Raw genomic sequence first — 20,810 nt, forward strand, 5'->3', positions numbered from 1 at the left:
CATGGTTTGATGAACATCGGTCCACTGCATACAAAAAGCTCCTTAAAGTTGGTCATTCACCAAGTGTTTTGTAAGGAAATTGAATGCTATCGTTATGATTGCATTTCTACTGAGATGTGTTATTACTCTTTCAGACTTGAGGTCAAAAACTGATTTTAACATCTTACCCCCCCCCATAAACTACACAATTAGATCTGTGTATCATAGCACTAAGAAAGATACTTAGCCCTGGGTGTCAAACAGTTTTTGCCTTCCATCTCTCTCCCTCTTAAATACCAGAGGCCAAGTGAAGCATTTCAAGGAGGAAGTGGTCAAGTAGGTCAAATGCAGTTGTTTGAGTAAGATAACTGAGAATTGCCCTTTGGATTTGGCAAGGAGGAGATCACTTGATCTTGACAAGAGGAGTTCCAGTGGAGAGGTCAGGATTCGGGTGGATTTAAGAGAATGGGAGGAGTGGAATTGAAAATAGCACTTACAGATAGTTCTTGGGGTTTTGCTATAAAGGGAAGCAAAAAATAAGGTATGGTTGCTGGGCCATGATATTTTTTACTCTTTGAGAGAGAGGAAGTATTGCAGCATGTTTGTATATTCTAGGAAATGATCCAATAGAGTGAGAGCATTTTATAATGCAAGAGAGAGAAGGAAAACTGTAGGGGCATTGTCCTTGAGTAGCCAAAGGGGATGAAATCCAGTGCACAAGTGAGGGAGTTGGCCTTAGAAGCATAGACGTCAGTTCTTCCTAAGGGAAGGCAGAGGATGAGGTATATTTGCAAGTTAATAGAGATGATAGGAGGATGTTCTCTTTTGATTATTATTTTTTTCAGGCCTGTTAGCAGGAAGTATAGTTACTGTTTTTATAGTGAACACTCATCAGCAGAGTGTTAAGGAGGGAGAGAGAGGTGTTAGAGTTTTAAAGCCAGAAAAGATGTGAAATGATCATTTAAATCTTAGATCTTAGACTCTAGAAGAATGAGAGAATGAACCAGCAAGGATGGTGATGTTTTTTCTCTAACCATATTCGGCTGCTTCTGATACAAATCTAATAGGATTTAACCTGGATTGGGATTGTGATCTGTGAGTGTAGGGGAAGAGAGAAGGGAACTAGGGTGTATGCAAGGGAGGACTTGGAGTAAGTTAGAGAGGAGGTAGCGGTTAGTGAATTTGATGCTTGGAATTGAGATGCAGAGAGAATGCAGTTGTTCTGTAGCAGTGACTTTCAGAGTGTGGTGAATGGACCCCTGGGGATCTTGAGGTCCTTTTGGGACCTGCAAGGCCAATACTACTTTCTTTGAATACTAAGGATTTTTTTTTTTTTTTTTTCAGTTCGTTCACACTTGCTCTGATGGTGGAAAAGCACTACTTAATACTGCTAGTACCTTAGCTTGAATCAAGACAGTGGCACTGAATACTACACCTATAGTTTTTTTAAAAAGCCAGTTTCACTTAAAAATGTTGATAAAGCAGTAAAATCATTAATTTTCTTCAAATCTCAACCCTTGAGTGTATGTCTTTTTAATATGCTGTTCAGTGACATGGGAAGTTTTCATCAAACACTTATGCAAACCTAAATTAAAGGGTTATCTTGAGGAAAAACTTTTGTGCAATTGGATTGTAAGGTGAAATAGTTGCCTTTTTTCATGGAACAGCATTTTTTACTTGAAAGAACTACAGTCATTCACATTTGAGTATTTGGCAGACATTTTCTCCAAAAGGAAAAAAGTGAGACTCACTACCAATGAAAATGACAGTATTTGCTGCCAGTGATAAAATTCAAGCTTTCACACAAAAATTAAAATTTTGGAAAAGTTTTATTAGCTTTTGTAAGGTTGGAAGCTTTTTAAAAGACTTTTTTTGGTGAGATTTTCTTCAATACCTAAAGACTTTTAATGAATATGATTTTTTTTGTCATTACATGTTACATGTGTGAATATGTGGGAGATATAAGTAACTCACTGAACTAGTATTTTTCAAATGACCAATGCATGAGTAAAACATCCATTTGAAGTGCAAGATAGATCAATGGATTTTAATGTAACAGAGGAAGAAAAGTTCACTGATATGATTTCAGATTTCATGTTGCAACTACCCTTTAAGCATTGTTATTTTAGTGTAATATAAGAGAATAATATCCATAATTCTCCGAAAAGTCAATTAAAATACTCCTTTCTTTTCCAGTGCACATATTTGTGTGAGGCCAGGATTTCTTCTTGTACTTTAGCCACAACTGTTTGACTGCATAAGCAGAGACAAGAATTCAGCTATTTGGGGGGAAAGTACAGTTATTTTTCATTAAAATATTTATGTTAACAAGCAATGAGTTTGTTGCTTTTAAAAAGAAATAATATTTTTAAAATGTATCCTTTTTAATTTATGGTATGGTATATATCAATAGATAAAATCCACATAAACCAAAGTTCTTTGGGATTCTCAGTAATTTTAAAAAGTGTGAAGGAATGCTGAGACCATACCATTTGAGGATGACTGTTCTACCATGTAACTATGAGATTATGTGGGTTGGAGGACAAGGTTATTGGAAGTGAGAAAGTGAAGGAACTGAGAGTTACGGAGAAAGGAAGCCACTTAAGTGTTAAAATCTTTAAGGGATTAACTACATTAGGGTAAGTCATGGCATAGGAAGCCTTCAGAAATGAGTGATCTGCAAAGTCACAATGTACTGGAAAGTACTGGGTTAGCTCACTGGCCTGGAAATCTCTTGATATACTTGTAATGGTAAAGTTGCTGTAATGAAAAAACCCAGACAATGATGTAGATTAAAGTATAAAGGTTTTATTTCTTCCCATTTAACAATTCCAAAGTGAGTGATGCAGATTAGTGATGAGGCTTTGTTACACATGGTCACTCTAGGGACAATATTTTTCTGTTGTCATTTTGTCATGTTTTAGGGCATATGGCCATCTATGTGGTATAGCTGAACAATTGTGCCCAGGAAGGAGAGGATGGATTTTGGTTGACTGCCATGCTTGAAAACAAGGGCTATCTCTTACATTTGTTGCATTTTCTGCAATATTAGATATGAGGTTATTATTAAAAACTAGTAAAATAAGAATATAATCTTTATTATGTAAATGAATTTATCTGGAAGTGTCTGAGAAGAGGTTTCCTGTCTGCTGTTTAGGCTCAGAATGGAATTAGGGTGCTGTATTAGTCTGTTTTCACAGTGCTGATAAAGACATCCCCAAGACTGGGAAGAAAAAGAGGTTTAATTGGGCTTGGAGTTCCACATGGCTGGGGAGGCCTTAATCATGGTGGGAGGTGAAAGACACTTTGTACATGGTGGTGGCAATAGAAAATGAGGAAAAAGTAAAAGCGGAAACTCCTGATAAACCCATCAGATTTTGTGAGATTTTATTCCGTATCACAGGAATAGCATGGGAAAGAGTAGCCCCTGTGATTCAGTTACTTCCTTCTGGGTTCCTCCTACAACACGTGGGAATTCTTGGACATACAACTCAAGTTGAGATACGAGTGGGGACATAGCCAAACCATATCACGTGTTGCGGGAGTAGTGTTTCAAGGAATTTCCTTCATAATTCTTTTGTTTTGAAGTTTGGTTAAACTTCATATAGACATAGTGATGTGAAGGGAAGAATTAACATAAAATATGTGAAGAAACTAGTGAAATGTTTAGGATCAGTTTAGCATCTGATCTACTGGGTGTAATCTTTGAGTTCCAGAAGGAGGAGGAAAAAATTTTCTTTTTGCATTGAACACTTGGTTTCTCTTGCTTCTTACTATATCTCTTTTTCTCCCATGGGGGTTAGGCACCTTGCTGTGACAAGCTTTATACTTGCCGCTTGTGTCATGATAACAATGAAGATCATCAACTAGATCGCTTTAAAGTGAAGGAAGTGCAGTGTATAAACTGTGAAAAAATTCAACATGTAAGATTTTATGACATTTCTATTTTCTTTTTAAAAGCTGTATTAAGGTGGTTTGAAACAATTTAATCAAAAGTATTATAAATAAGACTTCTTTAATTTCTAGAATAAGCAGTATCTTTGGTTTAGGTGTTTCAAAACTTGTGAAAACAAACTGCACATACTTTAACAAAAGTTCCATAAATGGTAACTCAAAATGTTTTGGTTAGTTTTTTGCAGTTTTTAATTATGTGTCTTTTTTAGGCCCAACAGACTTGTGAAGAATGTAGCACATTGTTCGGAGAATATTATTGTGATATATGCCATTTGTTTGACAAAGATAAGAAACAGTATCACTGTGAAAACTGTGGAATTTGTAGGTACTGTATGTAACATGTTCTTATCTAATTGATTCTAATGTATATGCAATAATAGTTTTTAAAATCAACTTTATTAAGATGTAATTTACATCTGATAAAATACATTCATTTTAAGTGTCCAATTCAGTGAGCTTTGATAAATACATATATCTCTGTTACTATCAGCACAGTCAAGCTATAGAACATATACATTCTAAGAAGTTTCTTCATGCCTTATTAATAATTTAATTTACCCATTAATTATTGTATAGTTATTTAGAATTTTACCTTTGGAACATAAAATATGTTTTATATAAAGTGTTTTATAGGCAACTGAGGTAGAGAATTGGGATAAATTTTTCCTTTTTAAAGATTAGTATTTAAAAAATTATCAAATATATAGTGATTTTATAAAAATTGGAAAAAACAGAAAAGTAGAAATAATAAAAATAACCTACACCCTAATTGCAGACAAGCTACTATTGATATGTCAGTGTATAAGGAATTATTTTTTTCTTAAAAAACTCAAGTATTTTAGATATATGTTCACGTATTTATGTAAGGTGTGTATAAAGTACAATACAGTGAACAAGCCACGCAGTCTAGGAAATGAATGTTACCAATACTGTCAAAGTCCAAGGTGTTCCATGTTCAGTTCTTTCTTCTTATCCCTGCTGGAGGTAATCACAGTCTTGAATATTTTTTTCTTTTTTTTTGAGACAGAGTTTTGCTCTTGTTGCCCAGGCTGGAGTGCAATGGCATGATCTTTGCTTATTGCAACCTCTGCCTCCTGGGTTCAACCGGATCCTGCCTTAGCCTCCCAAGTAGCTGCAATTACAGGCATGTGCCACCATGCCCGGCTGATTTTGTATTTTTGGTAGAGATCGGGTTTCTCCATGTTGATTAGGCTGGTCTCAAACTTGTGACCTCAGGTGATCTGTCCACTTTGGCCTCCCAGAGTGCTTGGATTACAGGCATGAGGGCATGAACCACTGCATCCAGCCTGTCTTGGATATTTTAAATCACTTCGTTGCTTTTTTTTTTTTAGTGTAGGTTGTGTTTAAGGAAGTATAACTAACCTACCAAAAGATACAGAAACTATAAGTGAATGACTTTATGAATTTTAACAAATGAACATACCTTTGTAACCACTACCCAGATTAAGAAACACAACATAGCACCTTCATAGCTTCCTGTGTGCCCCTCCAAATTAATACACTTCCCCAAAGATAACCAGTGTGCTGACTTTTGGAAGTTTTTAATAAATGGAATCATATATTATATGCTCTTTTGTTTTATATGTTTTAAGTCCATGTTGTTCAGTGCTCACATACTTAAAATTATTACATTTTCTTTTATGATTGATCCATTTATTATGACATAATGTGTCTTTTTATCTTTAATAATGTTTCCTACCTTAGGATCTACTGTTTCTGTATTAGCTTTTTTTAATTTTAATTTTTTATTTTTACTTAACATTCTTGGAGTATATGTATTAGCTTTCTTTTGATGAGTTTTTGCATGACATCCTTTTCCATTTAGACATTTTTGTATATTTACATTTAAGGCGTGTGTCTTGTAAAACAGCATATAGTTAAGTTTTAGTTTTTCAATCCAGTTTGATAAAACTGTCTTTTAATTGGAGTATTTAGTTCGTTTATTATTAATGTATTAGGATATATTTGTATTTCAATCTACAATTTTGATATTTTCTATTGCCTTAGTATTTGTCTTTTTTTCTCCCCTTTCTTGCCTTCTTTGGATTAATCCATTGTTTTTCTATTCTGTTTTTATTCTCTATAGGCTTATTAGTTGTACATTCTTCCATTATTCTCTTAGTGGTTATCCTAGGAATTATACATCCTTGGCTTACTAGAATGATATGTTTATCACTTCGTGGACGATGTTAGGGCCTTAAGCACTAAAAGTCTTTATATGCTATTGTTGTCATATGTTTACCATTTCTATTGCCCTTCTTTCCTTTAAGTTTCTAGCATTATCTTTGGAGTTACTTTTCTTCTACTTGAAGAATACTCTTTAGTATTTCTTTTAGTGAGGTCCTGCTGATGATAAATTCTCTCTCTCTTTTTTTCTTTTGTCTCTGAAAATGTCTTTATTTGCCTTCATTTTTAAATATTTTTGCTGGGTATAGAATTCTAAGTTGACAGGTGTCAGTTCTCCTTCTCGTCCTACCTAACACTTTAAAGATATTCTGGTTCCATAGTTTCTGTTTAAAAATATCAGCTCTCAAAATTATTATTGCTTCTTGGAAGGTAGTTTGTTTTTTATGTTCTTCTTGCTGTAAGGCATTGGTTTTTAGCAGTTTTTCTGTAATGTGTCTAGGTTCGTTGAGTGTAATATTTATCTGGCTTGGGGTTTGTAGCATTTCTTGAATCTGTGGCTTGATGTCTTCTGTCGGTTTTGAAATATTTTTGGCCAGTTTCTCTTCAGGTAATGTTTCTGTACCATTTCCCACCTCTTTTGAGACTCCATTCTATAGATCTTTTTACTACATCTCATATCTCTCTTTTTTTTTTTTAATATTTCTCCTACTTTAATTTTCTTTATGCTTAAATTGGATAGTTTCCACTGATTATCAGCCAAGTCTCTCTCCTGTTTTGTTGACTCTGCTGTTGAACCTATCAAGTTATTTAAGTTATAAAATTTATGTTTAATCTTCATTCTTGTTATTTTCCAGTTGTCAGGTGAAATTATCTTTTTTTTCTTTGAATGTATTGATCACAGATAATTTAAAGGGCTGTGTCTGATAACTCCAATATCTTGATTACCTATGGGTAAGTTTCGTTTTTTGTTTTTTTCTCCCTTGGTGTTTGGTTCAGCCTTTTTACATGCTTGATATTTTTTTTTTTCGTTGATTGTTGGATATAATACGTAAAAAATTATTAAGCTCTGGATGCTATTTTTTTCCAGAGAGAATTTATTTTTCTTTTGGTAGGCAGTTAATGTAGGGATAGATAGCACTGATATGATTAGAGGCAAATTTTTGTTTTTTTGTATGTCCTCTTCTATTTTGTCCCCCTCCCCCTTTATTCTTATGCTCCTAGTATATGGTCCCTTGGAGAGCTTGACTTAAAGCTAGGGTTGTTTACCAGGCCTATCTCTTTTGTGGTGGGACCTGGACTCCAAATTTTAGCCCCCAAGCATAGGAATACTTTCAGAGGATTTACTTAGTTCCTTAGGCTCTTACCTGCTGCTCTCTGTTTAGTTTCTTAGCTTGTCACAGCACAGTTTAGGGTCTAAAAATCTCTCAAGGAAGAAAGAAACAGAGACTATTGACTTTGCCTCAGTATATTTCCTTTCTTGCTGAGATCTTTGCCCGTCAAGCACTTAGTTGCTTTTTACTACTTTTAAACAGCTTATTTTCTTTAAATTCAATTTTTCTAGTTTTCAGTGGGAGTTTTGGTCCTATACCAGCTACTTCATCATTGTGGAAGTAGAGGTGCGATATATGCTTCATTTTGCTTATTTTAAAAATCATATATATGGCTTTTTTTCTTTCTTTTAGTTTTTTTACTGAGCTGTGTTTCTAAGATTCATCCTATTTGATTCATGAACTCCAATTTATTTTCACTGTTATGGTGTTATTTTTATATCATATCTGCATATAGCTTTTAATTACCATACACAACCAAGAAAATTACACACTATTTTATTAGTTGATTTATTGACATTCAAGTTATTGGGACTACAAAGTACACATCTCATGCTACATGGTAAATATTAAACTTCATGAGGTCATGTTATTTTCATATTTTACATTTCTATGCCCGGGAGTGCCTTATATCAGGGTCCCCAATGCATGGGAGCATGGATACTGGTCAGTGTCCTATTAGGAACTGAGCTACACAGCAGGAGGTGAGTGGTGAGTGATTGAGTATTACCCTCTGAGCTCTGCCACCTGTCAGATCAGCGGTGGCATTAGATTCTCATAGAAGCACAAACCCTATTGTGAACTGTGCATGCAAGGGATCTAGGTTGCATACTCCTTATAAGAATTTAATGCCTGATGATCTGAGGTGGAACAGTTTCATCCTGAAACCATCCCCCAACTTCAGTCTGTGGAAAAATTTTCTTCCACGAAACTAGTCCCTGTGCCAAAAAGGTTGGTGACCACTGCCTTATATACAGTAGGTGCACAGTAATGTGTATGCAATATATCATTGGCAGTGTTTCAGTATTATGATAACCCTGAATGTACTAGAAAAATTAGTCATCACCATTTGCCATTTAAGTATAATGGATTATTTGACAGTGTTTTCAGTATTATGATAACCCTGAATATGCTAGAAAAATTAGTCATCACCATTTACCATTTAAGTATAGTGGATTTTTATTTTAAAAAATATTTTAATGTCCTTTTATGAATAATGTGCTGAAGAAAGAATAAAGAGTAATGAAAAACAACTTCATTGGAAATTTTACTAGGAATCTGAACACTGCAAACCCAAATTTTAATTCCATATATTCCAAGTTGAAGACATGTGTGCTCAAATATGTCAGTGTTCTTTGTAACTGCAGTTGACCCTTGAATGATGTTGGGGTTAAGGGCACTAACTGCCTGCTCATTTGAAAATCTGAGTATAACTTTCAACTCCCCACATTTTAACTACCAATAGCCTGCTACTGACTGGAAGTCTTACCAATAACATAGTCATTAATACATATTCTGTAATGTTATGTGTATTATATACTATATTTTTATGACAAACTAGAGAAATATGTTAACTGTTCATTAAATGGATCTTCATAAAGGTCTTCATCCTTGTCTTCATGTTGAGTAGGTTTCAATGAGGGAGGAATAAGAGATTGGTTTTGCTATTTTGGGGTGGCAGAAGTAGAAGAAAATCTGCTTATAAATAGACCTGTGTACTTTAAATTCATGTTGTTCGAGGGTCAACTGTGTTTACTTGTCAGTTTTTATGCTTGCATATGGCACATGTGCATACTGATTCTGGATTTTAGATACATTTCTAATAGGTTCTAGCTTGTAGTTACTTCTGGTTCTTGTATTTGCATCATCAAAATGCAATACTAAGTCCAGATCTCAAATACACCACTAAGAAATCTTGGCTTATCATTACTTCTGTACATGCATTGCCAAATTCAAATAAATTTAAGAACTTTGAGAGTCACAATTTGGTTGAAGAAAAGATGGCTATCTTTGCTCCATAATTGCAAAACATATTAATAAATTATTTTCATTTTTACATCATCTGTTTCCTTCTAAGTACTTTTACATATGTATCTGCCTTCAATATTTGTCCACTTATGAACCATATTACGTACATTTTGGTGTACAAACATCATAAAAGGTGGAAGAATATTATCACACATCCTTTTAGCAAAATGGGATGGTCCAGGTTTTTGTCATGACATAATGTAATTTGAAGTCCTTCCTAATAAATGACGAAGTGAGGATACCATATTTTCTTTTTGTTCTTAGAAGTATATTGTTCATTCCTTTTTTTCAGTTAGACTGTTCATATAGCACATCATCTGAAATTCATAATCTGGTTTATTGCTTATAGGGTTGATTTCACTGTCATTATGATTAGAGACCAGAGCACTGGTTCTCATCTGGGGACAGTTTTTTCCCAGGTTATATCTGGTAATGCCTGGAGACACTTTCAGTTATTGTAACCAGGGGGTGAGGGGTAGTGAAGGCTAATGGCATCTACTGGATAGAGCCAGGGATGCAACTAAACATCCTGTGATGTACAAGACACTTCCCTACCACAAAGAATTATCTGTTTCAAAATGTAAATATTGCCTAGGTGGAGAACCTTCACTCGAGAGTGGTTATCTGCCTTTTTGCAGTTGTCTTCTACTTTGTCTAAGTTTTCCTTTTTTTTTTTTCTATTTGTGAAAAATGAAAAATTCCGATTTCTCAACTGTGTTCAAGGAAAACTACAAAGAAGATATCTGCAGACTCTTTAATGCCTTCATGAAAGATGATGTAATACTTGGAGCAGTACAGAAAGAAAACTGAACGATTATGCATTAGTGATTATTTCATACGATGTCATTCTTTCATGTTTCTACATGAAAGGTCTTTCCACCATGCTTTGCATTTTAGTCTTTTTGTTAGGATAGTTGGGAACAATTGATAATTAATGTAAAAGGGTTCCTGGGCTACTGAAATACCAAAATTAGGAAAAATAAGATTATTAAGATTCCATAATGTATTAGATTTATAAAAGGGTTCAATGGACCCATATGGTAATTGCAAACAGAATTGAATGAGTTTGTTCTATTAAAGAAAAAGTAGATTTTCTTCTTTAGAAGACTTCTAAGAAATAATGTTACAGCATATTCGTCTTTAAAACAGAATTGATTAAAAAAGGAACTAGATCTGTGTACAGAGTGGATATTGTATAAAAAGGGTTTTGCAGTCATAGAGGTTTGTTAAATGCTGAATTTAGTCAAAATCCCTTCTTAGAAATTTTTTTTTTAATTGAGATGAAATTTCGCTCTTGTTGCCCAAGCTAGAGTGCAATGGTGCGATCTTGGCTCACTGCAACTTTTGCCTCCTGGGTTCAAGCGATTTTCCTGCCTCAGCCTCTTGAGTAGCTGGGATTACAGGCATGTGCCACAATGCCCAGCTAAATTTGTATTTTTAATAGAGAAAAGGTTTATCCATCTTGGTCAGGCTGGTCTTGAACTCCCGACTCAGGTGATCCACCCACCTCAGCCTTCCAGAGAACTGGGATTACAGGCATGAGCCACCATGTCCAGCCTTCTCAGAACTTCTAACTTGTTCATTGTACAGTGGAAATATCCAAGTATATTGAATTTCTAATACAGTATTTGATTATAGAATCCTTTTCATGTTCAGTGAAACATAATTAGGAGATGTTGAATGTATAGAATAACGACATTACAAATAGAAAAGTTGTTTTATGTTATTGAGTATTGTAATGTTAAGTGACTCAAGTTGTAGACAAATAGTTGTGTTCATTTCAGTAGGTATTTTAGGAGGTATTATATCTTTTGTCATTGTTCAAAAATATTTGAAATATTTATTTTGCAGTTGCTTTTTTTTTTTTTTTTTTGAGATGATGTCTCACTTTGTTGCCCACGCTGGAGGTCAGTGGCACGATCTCAGCGCACTGCAACCTTTATCTCTTGGGTTCAGGCGATCTCCTGCCTCAGCTTCCTGAGTAGCTGGGACTACAGGCGCGTGCCACCATGCCTGGGTAAGTTTTTTGTATTTTTTAGTCGAGATGGGGTTTCACTGTGTTGGCCAGGCTGGTCTTCAACTCCTGACCTCCTGATCCACCTGCCTCGGCCTCCCAAAGTGCTGGGATTACAGGCATGAGCCAGCATGCCCAGCCTGTTGTTGCTTTTAATGAGTGCATGTGGCATACTGAAAACTTACTCTCGAGGATTTTTCAGCTCTTTTGGTTTTTAAAAAATTTGCCAAAAGATTTTGGGAGCAAAATCTATTAAGATTGACAAATACTGTCTTTAGTCAAATGACATATGATTATCAATAATGACTTGTTTTCTAAATAATAAAAATATTAAAAGAGCCGGTCGTGGTGGCTCATGCCTATAATCTCAGCACTCTGGGAGGCCGAAGCAGGAGGATCACCTGAGGTTGGGAGTTTGAGACCAGCCTGACCAACATGGATAAACCCTATCTCCACTAAAAATACAAAATTAGCTGGGTGTCATGGTGCATATCTGTAATCCCAGCTACTTGGGAGGCTGAGGCAGGAGAATTGCTTGAACCTGGGAGGTGGAGGTTGTCGTAAGCTGAGATTGCACCGTTGTAACTCCAGCCTGGGCAACAAGAGAGAACTGCATCTGAAACACACACACACACACACACACACACACGCAAAGATAGATTAAAAATGTCTGTGCAATAGAGCATTGTTGGAAACTATCCTTTCATGATAACTTTTTTTTTTTTGAGACGGAGTTTCACTCTCGTTACCCAGGCTGGAGTGCAATGGTGCGATCTTGGCTCACCGCAACCTCCACTTCTTGGGTTCAGGCAGTTCTCCTGCCTCAGCCTCCTGAGTAGCTGGGATTACAGGCACACACCACCATGCCCAGCTAATTTTTTGTATTTTGAGTAGAGAAGGGGTTTCACCTTGTTGACCAGGATGGTCTCGATCTCTTGACCTCGTGATCCACCCACCTTGGCCTCCCAAAATGCTGGGATTACAGGCTTGAGCCACTGCGCCTGGCCTCATGATAACTTTTACAAAAAATCATGTCATTTGAATGTATTAATTTCTGTATTTTTGTTTGAAGATCAGTCTTCTTACTTTGGAGCTGTACATTCTCGTTAGTCTTTTACACCAAGTCCTCTTTGGGAATTAAACATTTTTGTCCTAGGTATATTAGGAAGGTTTGTCATTGCTTTTAGTTCGTTAAATAAATCTATAAGGCAAGAATGAACAGGTCTTGTTGGCGTAGCTCTCCTACAATATTTCTACTCTTGACCCTTTTGCTTCATCTGTGGTATCTCTGACTCTCATCTGGAGGTGTGGGCTTGAAAAATTGCTGTTCATCCTTAGGCAATAATCACTGTAAGCAAATCAAGTGCTTCTTACTGAGTTTAATCCTGATTTGCATTTTAAAATAGCTTGATTATAGTTATAGATTATCTTTTGACAGAGGCTATATTTCTCAAAGACTGATGTGCCCTAAAGATGGGGCATCAATTTCTGGTAAATATGGGCAAACATCTGGTCTTAATTTTTTGGTAATAGCCATTACTGGAATGTACAAGAATGAGCTTTTTAAAAAGTGAGGAATTACCCGTTTGTCATTGTTACTAAGTAAGCATCAGAGTTTATTATAAGACAGCATTGTATAGCAGAAGTGGTTGCTGTGTACTGATTCCTTATTTTTATTGACATGTATTAGATGTATGTATTTTTGGACTACATTTGATAATTTGATGCATTCATATAATCAAATCAGGGTAATTGGTATATTTATCACCTTAAATATTTATTGTTATTTGATAAAGGGTCTTGCTCTGTTACCTAGGCTAGAGTGCAATGGCACGATCACAGCTCTCTGCAGCCTCAACCTCCCAGGTTTATGTGATCCTCTCCCTCAGTCTCCTGGGTAGCTGGGAGTATAGGCATGTGCTACCATGCCTAGCTAATTTTTTGTGGAGCTAAGGTTTCTTCATGTTGCCCAGGCTTAAGTACTTATGCTGGAAACATTTGAATTAATTCTCTTTTAGCTAGTTTAAGATGTATAATCAATTAATGTTAACTGTAGTCACCCTACTGATCTATCAAACACCAGGGCTTATTTCTTCTACGCGTATATTTTTACCCATTAATCAACCTTTCTTTATCCCCTCCCCTGCCCAATCCTCCCTATCCTTGTTGGTTTCTGGTATCTTCCAGCCTATTCTCTATCTTCATGACATCCAGTTTTTAGCTCCCACATACGATTGAGAACATGTGATATTTGTCTTTCTGTGGTTGGTGTGCTTCACTTAACATAATAACCTTCATCCCATCCATTGTAAATGACAGGATTTCATTCTTTTTAATGGATGAATAATATTCCACAGTATACATATACCACATTTTCTTTATTAATTCTTCACTGATGGACACTTCGGTTGATTCTATGTTTTGGCCATTGTGAATAGTGCTGCAGTAAACACGGGAGTGCAGAACCCTTTGATATACTGATTTCTCTTTAGATATGGACTTGTAGTGGATTTGTTGGGTCATATGGTAGCTCTATGTTTAGTTTTTTTGAGAAATCTCCATACAGTTCTCCACAGTGGCTGTATTAATTTATATTTCCACAAATAGTATACAACGGTTCTACTTTCTCTATATCCTCACCAGCATCTGTTATTCCCTGTCTTTTTTGATATAAGTCATTCTAACTGGGATGTGTTGATACCTCATTGTGGTTTTGATTTCCATTTCTCTGATGAGTAGTGATGTTGAGTATTTTCTGATTTACCTGTTGGCCAGGCCATTTGTTTGTCTTTTGAGAAATGACTGTACAGGTCTTTGAACTATTTTTAAATCAGATTTTTTTTGTTATTAAGTTGTTTGAGCTGTTTTGTATATTCTGATTATGAATTCCTTGTCAGGTCGATAGTTTGCAAATAGTTTCTCTCATTCTATGGGTTGTCTCTTCACTTTGTTGTTTGTTTCCTGAGCTGTGCAGAAGCTTTTTAGCTTGATGTCATTCTGTCTGTCTATTTTTGTTTCAGTTGTGTGTGCTTTTGAGATCTTACACAGAAAGTCTTTGCCAAGACTAGTGTCCTGGAGAGTTTCCCTAGTGTTTTCCTTTAGTGGTTTATAGTTTCATATCTTAGGTTTAAGTCTTTAATCCATTTTGATTTGATTTCTGTGTCTAATGAGAGATAAGCATCTAGTTTCATTCTTCTGTGTATGGTTATCCTGTTTTTTTCTGCACCATTTATTGAAGAGATTATCTTTTTTTCATTGTACATTTTTGGTACTTTTCTTGAATATGAGTTAGCTGTAAATGCATACATTTATATGTGGGTTTCTCTGTTCTGCATAATTGGTCTATTTGTCTCTTTTTATGCAAGTACCATGCTGATTTGGTTACAGTAGCTTTGTAGTATATTTTGAAGTTGGGTAGTATGAAGCCTCTCTAGTTTTGTTCTTTTTGCTCAGAATTGCTTTGACTATTCAGGTGTGGGAATTCACTCAGGATGGTGGCAAAAATATTCAGGGAAGCATAGTAGAGAAAAGTTATAATAGTCTCAAATCCTTTTGGAAGGCTTATGGGTGTTTTCATAGTTTCAGTAGAAGTTTTGGCTGAAGGCAGCCTAAATCCCCCTTACATTTAGTTAATAAGTGAAGCAAATAGCTAGGGTGGGTGGGGGAGTTTATCTAGCTAACCTGTTTACTCATGTGGTCTTAAAACTAACTTTTGAGGTAGATGGCCCTCTTGGGGGAGGTTGACCAGGAATATTATCCACTAATGGTGTTTGCTTTGGGCATTGGAACCTGGGCCTTTGATCTTTCTCTGCAAGTGTGTTGACTCAAGTCTTTTGTCAATTAAGCTTTACTAAATAAATGTGAGTCTCACTGGCTGGGGAGGGCTGGAGGTTGCAACTGTTTACAGCACTTTTCAGGGAGTCTGTAAGAAACCGCAGGGACCCTCAGCTGAACTTACAAAGCATAGTATCTGTGGTCAGTATACTTTATTCACCTGTCATTGAGTCACGGTCTGTAGGACAGACCCCTGCAGGTGGTGATCCCGACTGTGGCATCCAACATGGGGTGACCACGACATTCAGGGTCTTTTGCGGCTCCATGTAAATTTTAGGATTTATTTTCTTTCTCTTTTTTCCTTCCTTTAAATGTTTACTATAGTTCAGCAATGAAGCCATCAGCAGTATGGGTTTTACTTCGGTGCAAAACTTTTTGTTATGGCTTCAATCTCATTACTTGTTACTGGCTTATTGAGGTTTTCTGTTTCTTCATGATTGAAGTTTAGAAGATTGGATGTGTCCAGGAATTTATGTATTCTAGGTTTTCCATATAGTTGTTGATAATAGTATCTATCTTTGTATTTCTGTGGGCTGAGTTCTTATGTCTTCCTGGTTTTCTTTTTTTTTTCTTTCTTTTTTTCATAATCTACCTGAATATTTTTTTGATTTTGTATTATCTTTCCAAAAACACCAGGTTTTGTTGTATTGGTCTTTTTTATGGTGTTTTTAGTCTCACTTTCATTTTTTTTCTACTCTGCTCTTTATTATTTCTTTCCTTTTACCAATTTTGGGTTTGTGAAGTCTTTCCTAAGGGTAATCAAGTCATCTTCATCTTCTGTGCACATCTATTTTTTTTTGTGGCTCCTTTTAAGATTTTTTTTTTGTTTGTTTCTAGTTTTGACAATTGGATCATGACATTCTATTGTATAGTTTTTCTTATGTTGCTTGTCCTTAAGGTTTGTTGAGCTTTTTGAGTCCATTGATTTATAGTTTTTTTCATTAATTTCAGTAAAGTTTTGGCTATTACTATTTCAGATGTTTTTCCAGTCCTTCCCTTCCCCTGCTTCCCACCTTAGGGATCTCCAGTTGCATGTGTTAAAAGAAAAACTTTAGACAAATTAAACTTAACAGAGTTTAATTGAGCAAAAAATGATTTGCAAGTTGGGTAGCCCCAAAATAAAAATAGATTCAGAGCAACCTTGGCTCTGCCATGTGGTCAGAGAGGATTTATGGACAGAAAAAGGAAAGTGACAGAAAATGGGTGAGGTACAGAAACAGCTGGATTGGTTATAGCTCAGCATTTCCCTTTATTTGAACACAGTTTGAACAGAGGACTGCCTGTGATTGGCTGAAACTTGGTGATTAGTACAAGAGTAGGTTACCATCTGTATACACATCCACTTAGGTTACAGTTAACTGTACAGTAAAGCCTTTAGGACAAACTTAACATGTAAGAGGCAACATTAAGCTCAACTGAACACATGTACATTAGGTTGGTTGAAGTTGTCTCACAGCTTACTCATGCTGTCATTTAAAAAAAATTCCTTTTTCTTCCTGTTTCATTTCAGATAGTTTCTGTTACTGTGCCTTCAAGTTGACTAACCTTTTTGGTAGCAATATCAAACTTGCCATTAATCCATCAGTGTATTTCTAAATCTCAGACATTTCAGTTTTTTTTTTTTTTTTAATTTTTTATTGGATTTTAGGTTTTGGGGTACATGAGCAGAGCATGTAAGACAGTTGAGTAGGAACACACATGGCAGTGTGCTTTTCTTTCCTTCTCCCCTTCACCCACATTTGGCATTTCTCCCCAGGCTATCCCTCCCCACCTCCCCTCCCACTGGCCCTCCCCTTTTCTCCCCAATAGACCCCAGTTTTTAGTACTCCCCTTTCTGTGTCCATGTGTTTTCATTTTTCATCACCCGCCTATGAGTGGGAATATGCGGTGTTTCGTTTTCTGTTCTTGTGTCAGTTTGCTGAGGATGACGTTCTCCAGATTCATCCATGTCCCTAAAAACGACACAAATTCATCATTTCTGATTGCTGCATAATATTCCATGGTGTATATGTGCCACATTTTTCCAATCCAGTCTATTATCAATGGGCATTTGGGTTGATTCCAGGTCTTTGCTATTGTAAACAGTGCTGCAATGAACATTCTTGTACATGTGTCCTTATAGTAGAACGATTTATAGTCTTTTGGATATTTACCCAGTAATGGGATTGCTGGGTCAAATGGAATTTCTATTTCTAAGGCCTTGAGGAATCGCCACACTGTCTTCCACAATGGTTGAACTAATTTACACTCCCACCAACAGTGTAAAAGTGTTCCTTTTTCTCCACATCCTCTCCAGCATCTGTTGTCTCCAGATTTTTTAATGATCGCCATTCTAACTGGCGTGAGATGGTATCTCAATGTGGTTTTGATTTGCATCTCTCTAGTGACCAGTGACGATGAGCATTTTTTCATATGATTGTTGGCCTCATATATATCTTCTTTCGTAAAGTGTCTGTTCATATCCTTTTCCCACTTTTGAATGGGCTTGTTTGTTTTTTTCCTGTAAATCTGTTTGAGTTCTTTGTAAATTCTGGATATCAGCCCTTTGTCAGATGGGTAAACTGCAAAAATTTTTTCCCATTCTGTTGGTTGCCGATCCACTCTAGTGACTGTTTCTTTTGCCGTGCAGAAACTGTGGAGTTTGATTAGGTCCCATTTGTCTATTTTGGCTTTTGTTGCCAATGCTTTTGGTGTTTTGTTCATGAAGTCCTTGCCTACTCCTATGTCCTGGATAGTTTTGCCTAGATTTCCTTCTACGGTTTTTATCATGCCAGGTCTTATGTTTAAGTCTTTAATCCATCTGGAGTTAATTTTATTGTAAGGTGTCAGGAAGGGGTCCAGTTTCTGCTTTCTGCACATGGCTAGCCAGTTTTCCCAACACCATTTGTTAAACAGGGAATCCTTTCCCCATTGCTTGTTTTTGTCAGGTTTATCAAAGATTGTATAGTTGTAGATATGTTGTGTTGCCTCCGGTGCCTCTGTTTTGTTCCATTGGTCTATATCTCTGTTTTGGTACCAGTACCATGCAGTTTTGATTACTGTAGCCTTGTAGTATAGTTTGAAATCCGGTAGTGTGATGCCCCCCGCTGTGTTCTTTTTGCTTAGAATTGACTTGGCTATGCGGGTTCTCTTTTGGTTCCATATGAAGTTCATGGTGGTTTTTTCCATTTCTGTGAAGAAAATCAATGGTAGCTTGATGGGGATAGCGTTGATTCTGTAAATTACTTTGGGCAGTATAGCCATTTTCACGATATTAATTCTTCCTAACCATGAACATGGAATGTTTCTCCATCTGTTTGTGTCCTCTCTGATTTCGTTGAGCAGTGGTTTGTAGTTCTCCTTGAAGAGGTCCCTTACGTTCCTTGTGAGTTGTATTCCAAGGTATTTTATTCTTTTTGTAGCAATTGCGAATGGCAGTTCGTTCTTGATTTGGCTTTCTTTAAGTCTGTTATTGGTGTAGAGGAAGGCTTGTGATTTTTGCACATTGATTTTATATCCTGAGACTTTGCTGAAGTTGCTTATCAGTTTCAGGAGTTTTTGGGCTGAGGTGATGGGATCTTCTAGGTATCATGTCATCTGCAAATAGAGACAATTTGGCTTCTACCTTTCCTATTTGAATACCCTTTATTTCTTTTTCTTGCCTGATTGCTCTGGCTAGAACTTCCAGAACTATATTGAATAGGAGTGGTGAAAGAGGGCATCCTTGTCTAGTGCCAGATTTCAAAGGGAATGCTTCCAGTTTTTGCCCATTAAGTATGATATTGGCTGTTGGTTTGTCATAAATAGCTTTTATTACTTTGAGATACGTTCCATCGATACCGAGTTTATTGAGGGTTTTTAGCATAAAGGGCTGTTGAATTTTGTCAAATGCCTTCTCTGCATCAATTGAGATAATCATGTGGTTTTTGTTTTTGGTTCTGTTTATGTGGTGAATTACGTTGATAGACTTGCGTATGTTGAACCAGCCTTGCATCCCCCGGTTGAATCCTACTTGATCATGGTGAATAAGTTTTTTGATTTGCTGTTGCAATCGGCTTGCCAATATTTTATTGAAGATTTTTGCATCTATGTTCATCATGGATATTGGCCTGAAGTTTTCTTTTCTTGTTGGGTCTCTGCCGGGTTTTGGTATCAGAACGATGTTGGTCTCGTAAAATGATTTGGGAAGTATTCCCTCTTTTTGGATTGTTTGAAATAGTTTTAGAAGGAATGGTACCAGCTCCTCTTTGTGTGTCTGGTAGAATTCGGCTGTGAACCCGTCTGGACCTGGGCTTTTTTTGTGTGGTAGGCTCTTAATTGCTGCCTCGACTTCTCAGCTTGTTATTGGTCTATTCATAGTTTCAGCTTCCTCCTGGTTTAGCCTTGGGAGGACACAGGAGTCCAGGAATTTATCCATTTCTTCCAGGTTTACTAGTTTATGTGCATAGAGTTGTTTGTAATATTCTCTGATGATGGTTTGAATTTCTGTGGAATCTGTGTTGATTTCCCCTTTATCATTTTTTATTGCATCTATTTGGTTGTTCTCTCTTTTTTCCTTTTAATCAATCTGGCTAGTGGTCTGTCTATTTTGTTGATCTTTTCAAAAAACTAGCTCTTGGATTTATTGACTTTTTTTGAAGGGTTTTTCGTGTCTCAATCTCCTTCAGTTCAGCTCTGATCTTAGTTATTTCTTGTCTTCTGCTGGGTTTTGAGTTTTTTTGATCTTGCTCCTCTAGCTCTTTCAATATTGACGATAGGGTGTCAATTTTGGATCTCTCCATTCTCCTCATATGGGCACTTATTGCTATATACTTTCCTCTAGAGACTGCTTTAAATGTGTCCCAGAGGTTCTGGCATGTTGTGTCTTCATTCTCATTGGTTTCGAAGAACTTCTTTATTTCTGACTTCATTTCATTGTTTACCCAGTCAACATTCAAGAGCCAGTTGTTCAGTTTCCATGAAGCTGTGCGGTTCTGGGTCGGTTTCTGTATTCTGAGTTCTAACTTGATTGCACTATGGTCTGAGAGGCTGTTTGTTATGATTTCAGTTGTTTTTGCATTTGTTGAGCAGTGCTTTACTTCCAATTATGTGGTCAATTTTAGAGTAGGTGTGGTGTGGTGCTGAGAAGAATGTGTATTCTGTGGATTTGGGGTGGAGAGTTCTGTAAATGTCTATCAGGTTTGCTTGCTCCAGGTCTGAGTTCAAGCCCTGGATATCCTTGTTGATTTTCTGTCTGGTTGATCTGTCTAATATTGACAGTGGAGTGTTAAAGTCTCCCACTATTATTGTGTGGGAGTCTAAGTCTCTTTGTAAGGCATTAAGAACTTGCCTTATGTATCTGGGTGCTCCTGCATTGGGTCCATATATGTTTAGGATCGTTAGCTCTTCTTGTTTTATCGATCCTTTTACCATTATGTAATGGCCTTCTTTGTCTCTTTTGATCTTTGTTGCTTTAAAGTCTATTTTATCAGAGATGAGAATTGCAACTCCTGCTTTTTTTTGCTCTCCATTTGCTTGGTCAATCTTCCTCCATCCCTTTATTTTGA

The 20,810-nt window shown here is 36.4% G+C and overlaps 1 protein-coding gene across 4 annotated transcripts in view; it reads left to right on the plus strand.

The window, feature by feature from the left end:
- RCHY1 (ring finger and CHY zinc finger domain containing 1) overlaps positions 1 to 20,810 on the plus strand; it is a 39,385-nt gene that overhangs the window by 1,153 nt on the left and 17,422 nt on the right. For 3 of the 4 annotated variants that reach the window (XR_013533075.1, XM_008993171.5, XM_002745715.7), the window contains exons 2-3: positions 3,783 to 3,902; positions 4,143 to 4,258. The exons of the other annotated variant lie outside the window; for it this stretch is intronic. Coding sequence is in view for 2 of the 3 variants with exons in the window: in XM_008993171.5 (XP_008991419.1) it covers positions 3,783 to 3,902; positions 4,143 to 4,258 (236 nt within the window). In the remaining variant the exon portion in view is untranslated. The remainder of the gene's footprint in view (positions 1 to 3,782; positions 3,903 to 4,142; positions 4,259 to 20,810) is intronic. 4 annotated transcript variants of the gene reach the window in all.

Source organism: Callithrix jacchus, chromosome 3 (assembly GCF_049354715.1).
Source record: "Callithrix jacchus isolate 240 chromosome 3, calJac240_pri, whole genome shotgun sequence".
Taxonomy (NCBI): Eukaryota; Metazoa; Chordata; class Mammalia; order Primates; family Cebidae; genus Callithrix; species Callithrix jacchus.